Source organism: Nesoenas mayeri (assembly GCF_963082525.1).
Source record: "Nesoenas mayeri genome assembly, chromosome: 2".
NCBI classification, from domain to species: Eukaryota; Metazoa; Chordata; class Aves; order Columbiformes; family Columbidae; genus Nesoenas; species Nesoenas mayeri.
Window position 1 is genome coordinate 118,683,245 of NC_137543.1, and position 13,018 is coordinate 118,696,262.

The following is a 13,018-nucleotide window of genomic DNA, read 5'->3' on the forward strand; positions in this document are numbered from 1 at the left end:
CCCCCTTTGGCCACATGTTACTTCTCCTGTTGGCTCCTAACACTGAGGTGGATCGGGAACCTGGGGCAGAGAAAGCCAAGACCCAGGATCAGAAGCCACAGGGCCAAGCTGGAATCTCTGCAGGTCCGGACCTGACTCAGTCCTGCTTCCTGTAACTAGAAACGGCCCTTTTTTTCTTTTCTTTTTTCTAGCAACAGTGCTGTGTAGGGGAAAACTAAAACTGTTGGACGTGATTAATTCCCAGACACTGGAAACTTAGGGATTATCTTAGCACCAAAAGCTATGTATGGATTTATTTGGCAAATACTGGACATTTCTTCACAAAACTTCATCAGAAATATCACAATTTTTTCTCTCCAATGGTTAAAAATCCATACATGAGAAGCTACTTTGAAATTACTGCTACTTCATCAACGCTGTTACTGGCTCTTCTCACCCTCTTAGACAAGTATGTTTAATTTTTTGGCAGTTGTGTCTATTTAAAGATGAAAAATTAAGCAAATACATACCTCAGGAGTATAACTTCTGCTAATAAATGTGACCTGCAGACTTGAATCTTTTCAGTTAAGCTTGGCAGAGCATGCAAATCAGCTCAGCTGTATAACAGCTGATACAACAGAATGAGGAGAAAAAATGTTCATAGGTTGAAAATTAAGGGGGAGGTAACAAAAATTGTAACCTGCTTTTATTACACAAAAGAAGATATCAGGCTGTGTTTGGACTTGAGATCTGCATTAATGGTGAATCTGCTTCCACATCATGCATTTTCTGTCCCAGAGGCAGAAATGTAGGACCTAAGACAGTAAATGTCAAATAGATGTTACTGAGTGAATCTATCATCCTGATGAAGGGAGGGGGAAAATGGCTTCCTGGAAAGTGAGTTTTGCACATTATGGCCCCAATCCTGTGCTAAGTGATATTTTTCCATTCCTGTGAAGTCCTACAGAAGCACAATTATGGATCTTGCGCTGCCCTTCTGTTTATAGATATTTCTATTTCACATGAAATATGGGACATAGGAATTTACAGGTTTTAATGGTTAAAAGCCTTACAAAAAAACAAGTACACAGTGCCCATTTACACTCCCATTTTGCCTTGTTTTCTGATTGACTGGCATTTACTCTCTTTGTGGTATCTTACAGCTCAGTCACCTACAAAGTTGCTATTTTCCCCCAGAAATGTGCCATCACCACTTTCTCAGCCAAGACTACACAAGCAAAGGGGATACCTGACATTTACAATTTCATTACTCCGACAAGCTTTGTGGGACAGAACCCTATCCGACATTGCCCTATATTTGTTTTCCTATGCTGAAATCAAAGGAGTTACAATAGCCTCTACCATCCAAGGGTCTGACCCAGGATGATACACACTAATGTGCCTAAATGTCATATCTCAGTTCATTCTTTCTTTTGTTTCACTTTGTTACTAAGGCTCAGACATACAGAGGGCTTCATTTCTGGCATTTCAGCACTGTTTTTCCTCAGATCCACTCCCTTCATCAATGCAATCTTGTTCATGCAATGAAATTCACAGACCTGTGGTTGAACCTTAACCTCCCTCTATAATTCAGGCACCTCAGAAAGGCATCCACTCAAAACAACAGCCCACCACAACTGAAGAAAGGCGTATCCTAAATCTGACACCTGTCTGGCGTTAGTAAAATCACCTCTGTCCACCCAGGATTCACAGCAATTCAACATCCTGGGGTGTATTAGGAGAGGGGTGGTTAGTAGGTGGAGAGAGGTTCTCCTTCCCCTCTACTCTGCCCTGGTGAGACCACATCTGGAATATTGTGCCCAGTTCTGGGCCCCTCAGTTCCAGAAGGACAGGGAACTGCTGGAGAGAGTCCAGCACAGGGCAACAAAGATGATGAAGGGAGTGGAGCATCTCCCTTATGAGGAAAGGCTGAGGGAGCTGGGTCTCTTTAGCTTGGAGAAGAGGAGACTGAGGGGTGACCTCATTAGTGTTTATAAATATGTAAAAGGTGAGTGTCACAAGGATGGAGCCAGGCTCTTCTCAGTGACAACCAATGGTAGGACAAGGGGTAATGGGTTCAAACTGGAACACAAGAGGTTCTACTTAAATTTGAGAAGAAACTTCTTCTCAGTAAGGGTAACAGACAGGGGGTTGTGGAGTCTCCTACTCTGGAGACATTCAAAACACTCCTGGACACATTCCTGTGTAGCCTCATCTAAGTGTTGCTGCTCTGGCAGGGGGGTTGGACTAGATGATCTTTTGAGGTCCCTTCCAATCCCTAACATTCTGTGATTCTGTGATGACCACACAGGTACGCAGCTGTCCCCTTTTATCCTAGGATCCATGGTTAGAGCATTCATTTAGAAAGCTGGAAACTTGGGGGTAGAGGGAGATTCAAACCCACATCTCCCAGAGAAGTACCATAATCCTCAGTCAGACTCGGGAACAAAGGACTCTCCTTCACCTTCATTCTGATTTGTATGAAAGCCATTTGTATTGGGCCAGAAGAGAATGTGCAACAACGAAGGATAACTCTGGATAGACTGGGGACCAAGGACAATGCTGGAGGTATGTACAAAAGTTGTTTGCATGGAACAGTCCCTGGATAAAATAGTATGAGCAGTCCTCAGAGCCCTTCAGTCCTCAGGACTGAAATCCAGGTTACCACACGTGGGTGAGTGTCCAGAGAGTGTGCTTTCTCACTGCAAACTGCAAGAGGTTCAACAATGAGCCTAACTTCCCTCACTAATGGTTGCAGAGAGCAGTCCCAGTGCTCCAGGCAGAGGAGGCACAGGGCTGGGGACTTCCACAGCCTGGAGGCACGCTGGAGCCACCAACCTACTGGCTGGATGGCAGATATTGCCAGTCATCCATGGAAGACATAGTCTGCAACAAAATGCCTCTTGCTGCCAGCTTTTGTGCAGCTCATAATCCATGCCTCAAGAAAATTAACTGGAACAAGCCCCAAAGGCCATAGAAGCAGAAAGATATCTGGTTTGTGGATAATGATGGGGTTTGGGCATACGATAGGGGCTTGGTTGCGCCAGGGGGAAGGCACTTCTGAGCATGTGAGAAGCAGTATGAATATCAGCTAAATCAAAGTCACTTACTGGTTTGACTCACTGGCAGCGTTAGAGGGGAGCTAAATAGGAGCCTTCAGAACTACAATTTTATACTCAGGGTGTCAGAAAATGTTCCAAGTCATTTAGCTGATGTGGGCCCAAGTGAATTTATCAGGCTATCTGGTGATTTGCAGTTGATTTCCTACGCATCAGTGCAAAATTACTAAAATTTGACAATATAATAATGTTGTGTTCTCAACTGGCTGAGGAAGTTGTAAATCTTTCCCTGAGTGAACAAAGAATTGTCTGTTGTCCCACAGGTCTTTATTTTGACTGCTCTGCTACTAGCTACTTATTAACATTTCCTTTCTGGTCTGGAGATCAATTAGAATACACCTACCTTTATGCAACACCGACAAAAGCCACAAAACAAGATTAATGCTTAAGTTTGCGCTCCTCTGTGGTTGTTAGCAGCTGGGTTAATATCTCTCAACAGCTTGTCATTGCCTGGATTGAAGGATAACTACAACACAAACCAACAGCTAAGGAGGTTTTCAGCTTCTCACTTTCAAATGTCATTCAGCATGATGGCAACTATTTAAAACCATTCTTCCAAAGGGAAGCGGCACTTTTTGCTCGCAAACACAGAGTTTTCAGTGGTGTCTCCTAGGAGCTGCGGTGTGGTCTGTGCTGGGGAGCAAGGAGAAGTTTTGCAGACACCAAGTCACTGCTGAGCACCCCCAAATATCACCAGGAAGGTCCCTCTGGATCAGTCATCTCACCACTGCCATAGCAGATGAGAAGCACATGTCTCCTAAGCCAAGCACAGAAAATCCAGTTATTGCAGAACACTAATGTTATTCACAGCTAACTCAATGTAAACCTTAAAAAAAAAATTAAAAAAGCTTTCTGTACATGGAATATCCATTCCAGTGGGCATTTATTTATCCTTTTGGATGCAGCCAAGCCACCTGCATCCTATACTGACAAGCATATTGTAGTAGGAGGCAAAACTGTAATGATTAGAGCTCACAGGATACAAAAGCAAGTGCAGGGATCTTCAAAATAATAATAATTTTAGTAGATTTCACTAAGTTCTGTTCTCTGTGACTCAAGGGTATCCCTATGGAGTCCAGCAGTACTACTTAGGATTCTCATCTATACATCCAACTTTGATTTGTCCCTGAACATACTATTTCTAAGCTCTTATTTTTTAGCCTTCTGTTTCTGTTTAAAACAGAGTACAATTGTGCCACTTTGCAGCTTACTAGTAGTAAGATGAATCTTGGTGAAAAAGATTGTTACATTTATCTCCTGAAATGACTCTGCAAAAGAATCACGAAATTACATATCTTTGATCTCATATAAAATATTGTTTTCTAATTGTACCAGAAAATCTTAGAATATTTGCTACAACATCTCATGGTTCAGTAAACAAACAAATTTATCTCATTTGCAACACAAAAGGTCCCTTTTGTCTCAAGTTATCTTCCTGTCATTCGACATGTTGGTGTTACTGACTATGAATGATTAAAACTTCTCTGAAATGTTAAAGAAACTGCTCTGGGTTCAAAACTGCATTTACAACAAAGCTTGTCTGTTGCTCTACAAAGACCCTTTGAGATATGCTAGCAGAAGTGCGCTATAAGTTCCATGATTTATTTTTTGGGGAACTTATTTCTAAACGTAGGGCAATACCTTTCTAGTTCTGACAGCTGATCAATCTTCAGTCTTGGGAATTCTAAAAGTATGGCAAAGTCAAAAAAAAAAAAAGAAAATAAATTGAAAGAGTTGCTATAAAATTGAGTAAAAGAAAATCTGAATTGTTAATATTAGCCCCTACCTTCACCTTGAAGCCTCAGTGGACTTTGACCTTCATCATATTACTACTGAATGAAAATTTCTTCACTTGAAGACACAATGATAATTCTCATAATTCATCCTTAATTACTTCATAATTTCTAAATTAAAGCACCTTAATTTGATTGCAAACAGAACTCTCTGATATCCTACTTCAAAGACCAGCAAAATCTAAAGTATATTTAGGACATGTTTTCCCATGAGCTAAGCAGAATCTTATTATTAAAAGCTGTAGACATACAGCTGAAGAAATATCAACAATAATATTCTCTATGCATTTAATTTGCTGAGATAAATGAATTTGTAAAATAGTAATTGAAGCTGACGTCTGCTCTTGGAAGAAGCGTGAATTGGAATTTAGAGCTGCTAGTTGAATTCTAGCTACTACTGATTTAGAATATAGTTTGTCATAAGAGGAGATTTTTTTGTTTGTTTGCCTTTTTTCCCACAGATAAAACCCCAAGTCACAACAAAACATGGTCATTTACATAAAAGCCAAGTATTGCAATTTTAAAGTCTTCCTGTATCAGCAAATTTACTGCTGATACTAAAAACGAGAGAGGAAACAAGTTTGCTCATATAGAGTTATTCTTCAGCAGGTAAGACAGGTGAAAATGACACTGTTTAGGGCCCATGAAGAACTATCTGAAACATGTTTCCCAGGGTTGCAATCTCTTTATACACATTCTGAGATTTCCTAGCCTTGGTAAAACTATTTTAAACATCATCTTTTTCTTTGTCATGGCATACAAAGAGTCTTTGAAAAGCCAGCAGTTTAACTCATACAGCATCACTGATCAGGATCAAGCAAAAATTCAAGGCACATTTAACACACACCTGATGCCATCTACTTTGTTTATCAATGCACTTATTTTCAGACAGATGTGTCTGAAGAGCAGCACAAATACTGCTGCTTCTTGAATGTGGGTGTGCAAGAATACAGTCATTATCTCTGAAAAGTTAATAATTACATACAGTTCTCTTAAGAGTTTAAGAGTAGGAATATAATGGCAATATCTTTTGTTCAGCTCTGTGGTAATTCAGAGTTAATGCTGATTTCCTTTTACATGGCTTGAATTTGGGGGGCCTCTTCTGATTTAGGGTCTCACACCAAAATGACATTTATAAAACTAACAATTCGCCCATCAGAGAAAGGAAAAGATACACACTACGCGTTTCAGTGAAACAATCGTAATATTACATATTTCTATATGTATTTTTTGGTCAACCTGAGCAGCCTATTCCAACGCCTGACAACCCTTTCCATGACTAATTTTTTCCTAATATCCAATCTAAACCTCCACTGGCAGAACTTGAGGCCATTTCCCCTCATCCTCTCACTTGCTACTTGGGACAAGAGGCCAACACCCTCCATGCTACAACCTCCTTTCGGGTAGTTGTAGAGAGCGATCAGGTCTCCCCTCAGCCTCCTTTTCTCCAGGCTGAACAGCCCCAGTTCCCTCAGCTGTTCCTCATCAGACTTGTGCTCCAGGCCCCTCACCAGGTATGCATGTATATACATATAAAATATATATTGACATAGACACAAATAACTGTTGGTGTAAGGCTTTTGTACATCACTCACTTCTCTCTGATTGAGTTCCTAGCTTGATGACCTATACGCAATTACAAATTTGCTAGTGTTCCTATTTGGTTTTACTGTATTCGCACTTCATTGGCTTGTAAAGCAAATATCAAAACGAAAATACCTCAGACCTTCAAATCTGGGCGTGAAAGGTAACTGTAATTATCTGGAAGTAGATTAACAGTAAAAGAAAGAGAAACTCATGAGCTCAGATGTTTAATGTTTTTCTGTAGTGAGATCATCTTGCCCTAAAGAATTAAGAGATGGAGACTGGTCTTTAAATATGAAGTGTGAGAAAGACTGTAACAAGGAGGATGGATATGTAAGTAATATTTTGGCTTAGCTCACGAGAAGCAAAAAGCTACAGTTATGTTGTAAGATGTCTTAGCATCACAAGACAGAAATTTTCACCAGAAAATGGAGTGCTGAACAGGACAACTGTGGCATGTGTAAGAAGAAATTTCATGCTTAAAAACATTTCAGGATCAATACCTTCAAGAATATTGTCCTCTATTAGTCTGAAAAAAAACAGTCATAGCGCAGACAGTGTCAATAAACTTCCTCACCAAATATGCATTTTGTCTGTGAAAGGCCATCTTGTTCCTCATGCATGTTTACATCATGACACCTTCAAGATGACAGTCAATGGCAATTAAAAAGTCACTGAAAATTTTTGTAATGGAAGTCTAAAATCCCAATTAGCTTTTCCATATTTGTTGCTTTTGCCTTCACCTAAAGCCACCCTCAACGATGTCAATAACCAACCAGTTTCAGAAGGCTCAGAGCTGGCCCTCAGGAAGGTCTACCCAATATCTAGTAAAACCAAATCAAATAATCCATTTCTTTACAGCAACAGTTCAAAAATGTGCAGAAATAAGTGTACAAAAAGTCATTTTTAGGACTAATTTTCTTAAAGAATATCTAGTGCCTATTCAATGACTTCAGTATGACCTTTCTTTCTGAATTTTTAAGATCAACAATACATTTGATGCCAATGTCACAAGCACAAGAAGTATATATGCATACTGCTCCTGAGTCTAAACCAATAGCATTATGAGCATTCACAGGAGCAGAATAAAAATATCACCAAATGCCTTTTCTCTGTGACTTCTGAAAGATGGCTTTACTTACACTCAGCAGGTGATGACGAAGTCTTTTGCCTGATCATGGTATGCTGCTGTGTGTAAGACTTCAGGGACTGAGTAAGAGGTGCTTACTGCTGTGCTAAAGGATTTTAATTTACTTAAAATCCAGGACATAAAAGCCTTTTCTTTTACTGACATACAATTTACTGAATTCTAAACTGCATATTAAAGTTCATGGCTCTTAAAATGACTCATTCTATATATTCATGGATACCTTCACAAAGGAGTACAAAACACTCTGTACTAAGTTTTTTTCCTCATTTCCTACATTTTCATTTCTTTTTATGTTTTCAGGAAAGAGAGAACAAGATTTTATTCCATTCCATTTTATTCCATAGCTATTCCATTTTTCAGAAACTAGCCTTACTCTGTAAAACACAAATTTTGATTTTACAAAGCCAAGGAATGAATTTTGACCACGGTGCTGAAGAGGCTTCAAAGGGAAGCCTCCACTCACTGGACACCAGGGATATGAATACTTCATAAAACAGGGAGGTGCAATCTGAATACAGCCAACTGCACCAACACTGCTAATAAGGCTTGTTCTCTTCCACAAATTTCTGCACATACTCGTCTTGTTTCTCACCTTTGCTATTTCATTTTAGATCGTGAAACCTGCACAGACTTGAGGTGTCAAACATGCATCATAAAACTTTCCACAGGCTTCTGTGCTCCTGCCAGACCCTTCATTGTGGTCAAGTTGTGGCTGAGGTGGTCAAAAACTTGGAAAGAAGGGTCTCAGTATACAACAGAGTTAGCTGAAAAGAAGCAGAAAATTTCTTTCAACTGGAGATCTAAACAAGTTGGATCTCAGTGCTTAGTCCAAGTCTCAAGTTTGGGTTTGTCTAGCAAATTTTTCAGAAGCTGGCAGAGAACAAGCTAGCATTTGCTACAGTGACTCTTCTAAAGCCTTTTCTTAGGGACAAAGCCAATCTTTCAGGCCATGTGTACTGCCAAAGCTGTTGACATCTCGTAAAGATGAGTTTGACAAGCTGTGTGAGCCTCAGGGGGGAAAAAATAATAGGTGGTACAGCAATTTTATCTGATGGTGAAAAAAAGAAATCTTTGGCTTGAGTAGTTCTTTCTGAAGAACAGTGTGATTCTCTTCTGAAATACGCAGTTGGAAAGTCTGTATAAGTGAGCATCAGTGGCACTAACATTAGTTTTTCTTCATGGATCTCTCTGGTGAAGATAATTTGGCTCTGGAGCGCATGTGGGAGCTTCTCAAACTGAGATGTGCACCATGGATGGGAACCATCAAGAGAATTAGATGGTGGCTATGACAGAAAATTCTGAGAAACAGCTCCTCCTGTTTCCTGCATCTAACATGATCCCTCAGCCTAAAATCCCAATATGAGGAATATAAGTCACACAACTCCAATGTATACATTTGCCTGACTTCTTACTGCTAATGAGCAAGGCTGGGAAGGAGCATAATGAGAAAAATCTCAGATAACCTTCGACAGAGCTAGTTCAAGAAACAGAGATTTCTTATCAAACCTGCAGAAGATCCCAATACCAAAATATTTAGCACTGAAGTAGACTTTTTGCAGAGAGAATGAACTCCACGTGAAAGGTAAAGTTAAATCTTTGCTGCTACAAATTTTATAATGAACACTAATACAAAGCATAACAAACTAGAAATTGTTGTCACTGGTATAGGTGATTTTATCATGACTTTTACTGAGAGGACAGCAATTAAAAATGCTGGAACACAATGCAATGGGAACTGGAAAGAAGATGTCAGGAAAAGCTTTTTGGGACTGTAGTGAAGGAAGCTAGTGACGGAATCAAAAACACTATCAGGTTGTCTGTAGGTTAAACCCTGAGCTTTTTATTTTTTTTTTTTTACTTAAAGGAGGAGAAGACAAGGGACTCCTACCTACCATATTCAAGAACATCCATGTCTTCCTCCTACAATCCTGTAAGGATTTCTAGCACAACTTCCCTCTCATATGAATATAGCTTAAAAGCCCTGCACAAGAATACAGTAGAAGCCAGCTAAATCAGCTCTCTGATAAAGAGCAAGTCTCTCTTCTGTCAGAGAACATATTCAGCGCAGCACACTGTGATGACTCAAGCAACGAGCACATCACATCTTGTCAAGTGACTGTCCTGCTGCAGTTGTTTGCAAGCCTGTATGATTCACGTGTCAATTAAAAATGGCTAGAAGGCTCTTTTGGTGTTATTCGTGTTATTTTACATGAATATACCTTTTTTTAAGAGCTAACGGAAGAATTCCATTAGGAAATTAGGAATGGAAAGCAATCAGCATGGCAGGCTGTGAGACCTGCTGACTGTTTGCACAGTAAAGGCTAAACCATGAAGTTAAACCCTAGGACCTGCTGCATCTAGAAATATCATAAAACTGAACATCTTCTATCAGTAGTAAATCTGATTGGTATTTTCCTTGAATATACAATGCATTTGTCACTGTAATTTGCTCTAAACAGTGATTGGCATCAATGCTGTTGGGGTTGAATTCATTTTCTTTAGGGGATTCACTTAAATAACTACTGGTATTAACTGAACTTATTTGTATTCTGAAAACATCCACCATATTGTTGGAACTGTCCACCCACACAAGAGACAACTGTCCTTTTTTGAAAGAGTTTACGATCTGAGATCAGTTGAATGTTGCAACACTGCTAAGAAAATATAAATTCAGAAATAATACATAGAATTATGATTATCAGATCAGTACCTAAATTAGGGTGCAATAAATCTTGGAAGGCCAGAAATTACTGAATCAAGAGAAAAGCTCAAGGTACATTAACCAGTACATTCTAAAATGGAAGCACAACTCTTTATTTTATTAAGACACTGAAATGTTTACTAATAAAGCTGGGGTTTCAATGATGCTGAAAGCAATTAGACAATGTGTTTCAAAGGGAGCTGCACACGTAAATTCCACTGTCTCATTTGAAAATTTCAGCCAACAGCAATCATGTTTGGTTTAAATCATCGTATCATCATGGGAAACAAATCCATTAGTCTTTCATTCCAGGCAAGAATGAAGTGTGGCTGAGGGAGCAAACATGGTGGGCACATGGATATCTGCAGGTGATTTATGGACATGTGCTGAGCTAACAAAGAAAACAAAGTTCTGAATGACACCGACGGCAGAGGCAAACTAGGTCCTGGAAGGATGACAGTGATAGTGCAGATTGCAAGAAAACAATCAGAATTGACAGTCAACCTCCATCCTCTGTGGAGGCAATTAGGAATCCAGTCTGTATAGAACAATTTAAATCCACTTTTTTTTTTTTTGTCGAACAGATTTTTTGGGGGTGGGGAAACAACACATGGGTTTTTTTGCTGTGTCCTCTCATTTTTCAAATCCATCCCCTCTGTCTGAATACTGGTAACACATAAATATGCTACTTACTCTCTCATGCGTTTCAGTTTGGTCTCAGCCATAGTGCTGTTGAGAGCTCTGAATCCCTGGGGCACCCCTGGAGACACTCTGGTGACAGTACTCGAACCTACAAATCAATGCACAGACACATAACCTTATTCACCTTCATCCCCTGAGATCCACTGCAGAGTCAAGGGCAGTAAGAAGGAGGAAGACTATATTTGTGCCACATTAATTAGAGATTAATTACATTATTAAATGCACATTAAAGGCAACTCCTTTCTAAGGGACAAGTACATTTATAGCTTAAATGCACCAGAATTGTAACAGCAGTTTTGCTTCTGTGTAGCATACGGGGAATTACATTATAAGAGAAAGGACAGTCACTTGAGGAAGTTCTGGGACAGATAAATACTCAACAAAAGGAAATTTACTTAGACAATATGCATTTTTCTCCATTGCTCTTGCACTTATTTATAAGAGCAAGAATCTTCTCCCTAACAGGTATGCCTCTGCATCAGCTTGATCATTATTGTAAAATAAAAGTATTTAACTTATGACATCACGTCCCCCCTCAGAGGAAGGTACTCTTTTTATTTCTGCATATATATATTAAGACATACCTGTATATGCAAATACATATATATGTGAGAAATACACACACACACACTCTTTCTGTTTACAGGTCTCATGGGCTGTTGCAATATTTAAGGCTCACAGACTGCTGTGGTCTTCATCCACAGGAACAGAGAAGTGCTGAATCACAGAGGACCGCCAGAGCTGTCAGCTCAAATATCCTGTAATTTCATGTTGCCACTCCATCACACAAGTCCCTGCTTAACCTAAGGAATTTATTTATTTATTTATTGCCGCTACTGTTCCCATTGGAAGACAATCCCAGAGCCTCAATGAGACCTGGTGGCTAAAATCTCTTTTCTAATTCCCAGAACAGTTTCTTCTTGCAAAATATTTGGCATTAGGACTTCACTTCCCAAAAGAGAAAAATATGTACCATGGTGGAGCTATCTCCCACATACTTGTGTGTGTTACGCCACACAGAACCAAAGTTCTGAACAGACACAGGAGGGCTCTGCATAGGATTTGAACAAGCCAAAAGTCACACAAACACTTAACACAATGCCTTGTCTAAATGCATACACACTCCTCTCCTAGCAGAGGTTTTTTAGCTTGGATTCAGCTGAGGCTTAGTTCAGATTGCATTAGCATTGATCACATGCAGCCAGAGGGAACTACGAGCAGCACAGACACCCCCAGAGTACTAAATGCTCCCCTGGAATGTGTAATCATTGCTTTCCCAGGAGTGAAGCTCCTATGTCTTACATGATGCTAGATATTGATCACATAAGGTCGAGTATTGAGATAAAAACTTTCCATTGTGAGGGATTCTACTGAATTGCTCACAGTAAGTGTCTGCTGGATTCAGAGGTGTGCTGGATTCAGAAGACAGGGAGCAGGCATAGAGAGAGATCACAGAAGAAACAGATTTCTGACTCTGCTGTCTGTCTATGAACAGATGATTTACTTTTATATTTTCCTAACTTCTCGTTACACCTAATGGTTAACAGTTGTCTGGTGCCTAAGTATTACAACTGATGTATAGTAAACAAAGTTTAAATTATGAAAAATGACAAGTTCAGTTCTTATTTGAAACCAATAACTTCACCCATCAATGCAAAAAACATTTCCTGATCATTTACTGGAACACTACATATGCATATCCTTACGTTTATGCATGTGATCTGTAAGCACTCAATTACTTTAGCAGCACTGGAAATTTCAGATATCCTGAGGGTGGCCCTGTGGAAACCCCAGGCACTGTGCAAAGCAATACTCATGACTTACTGGGTGGCACGCTCCTCTTTGAGTTGGCAGAGAATCAAGGTCCAGATGTGGGGATTTAGAGCTTCAAAAGCAATAAAAAATTGATGCCCTGAGCACCAGTGGTCCCAGGAAAACATAATCTTTGCACTATCTTAAGAAAGAGTATGTTTAACCACAGGCTCCAGTT

At 39.7% G+C, this 13,018-nt stretch overlaps 1 protein-coding gene across 1 annotated transcript in view; it reads right to left on the reverse strand.

The window, feature by feature from the left end:
* The window catches only part of NEK11 (NIMA related kinase 11), a gene marked incomplete at its 3' end in the record, with an annotated part of 91,140 nt that overhangs the window by 2,589 nt on the left and 75,533 nt on the right, over window positions 1–13,018 (reverse strand). Inside the window, exon 15 of the mRNA XM_080340345.1 lies at window positions 11,020–11,116. Coding sequence (XP_080196471.1) covers window positions 11,020–11,116 — 97 coding nt within the window. The remainder of the gene's footprint in view (window positions 1–11,019; window positions 11,117–13,018) is intronic.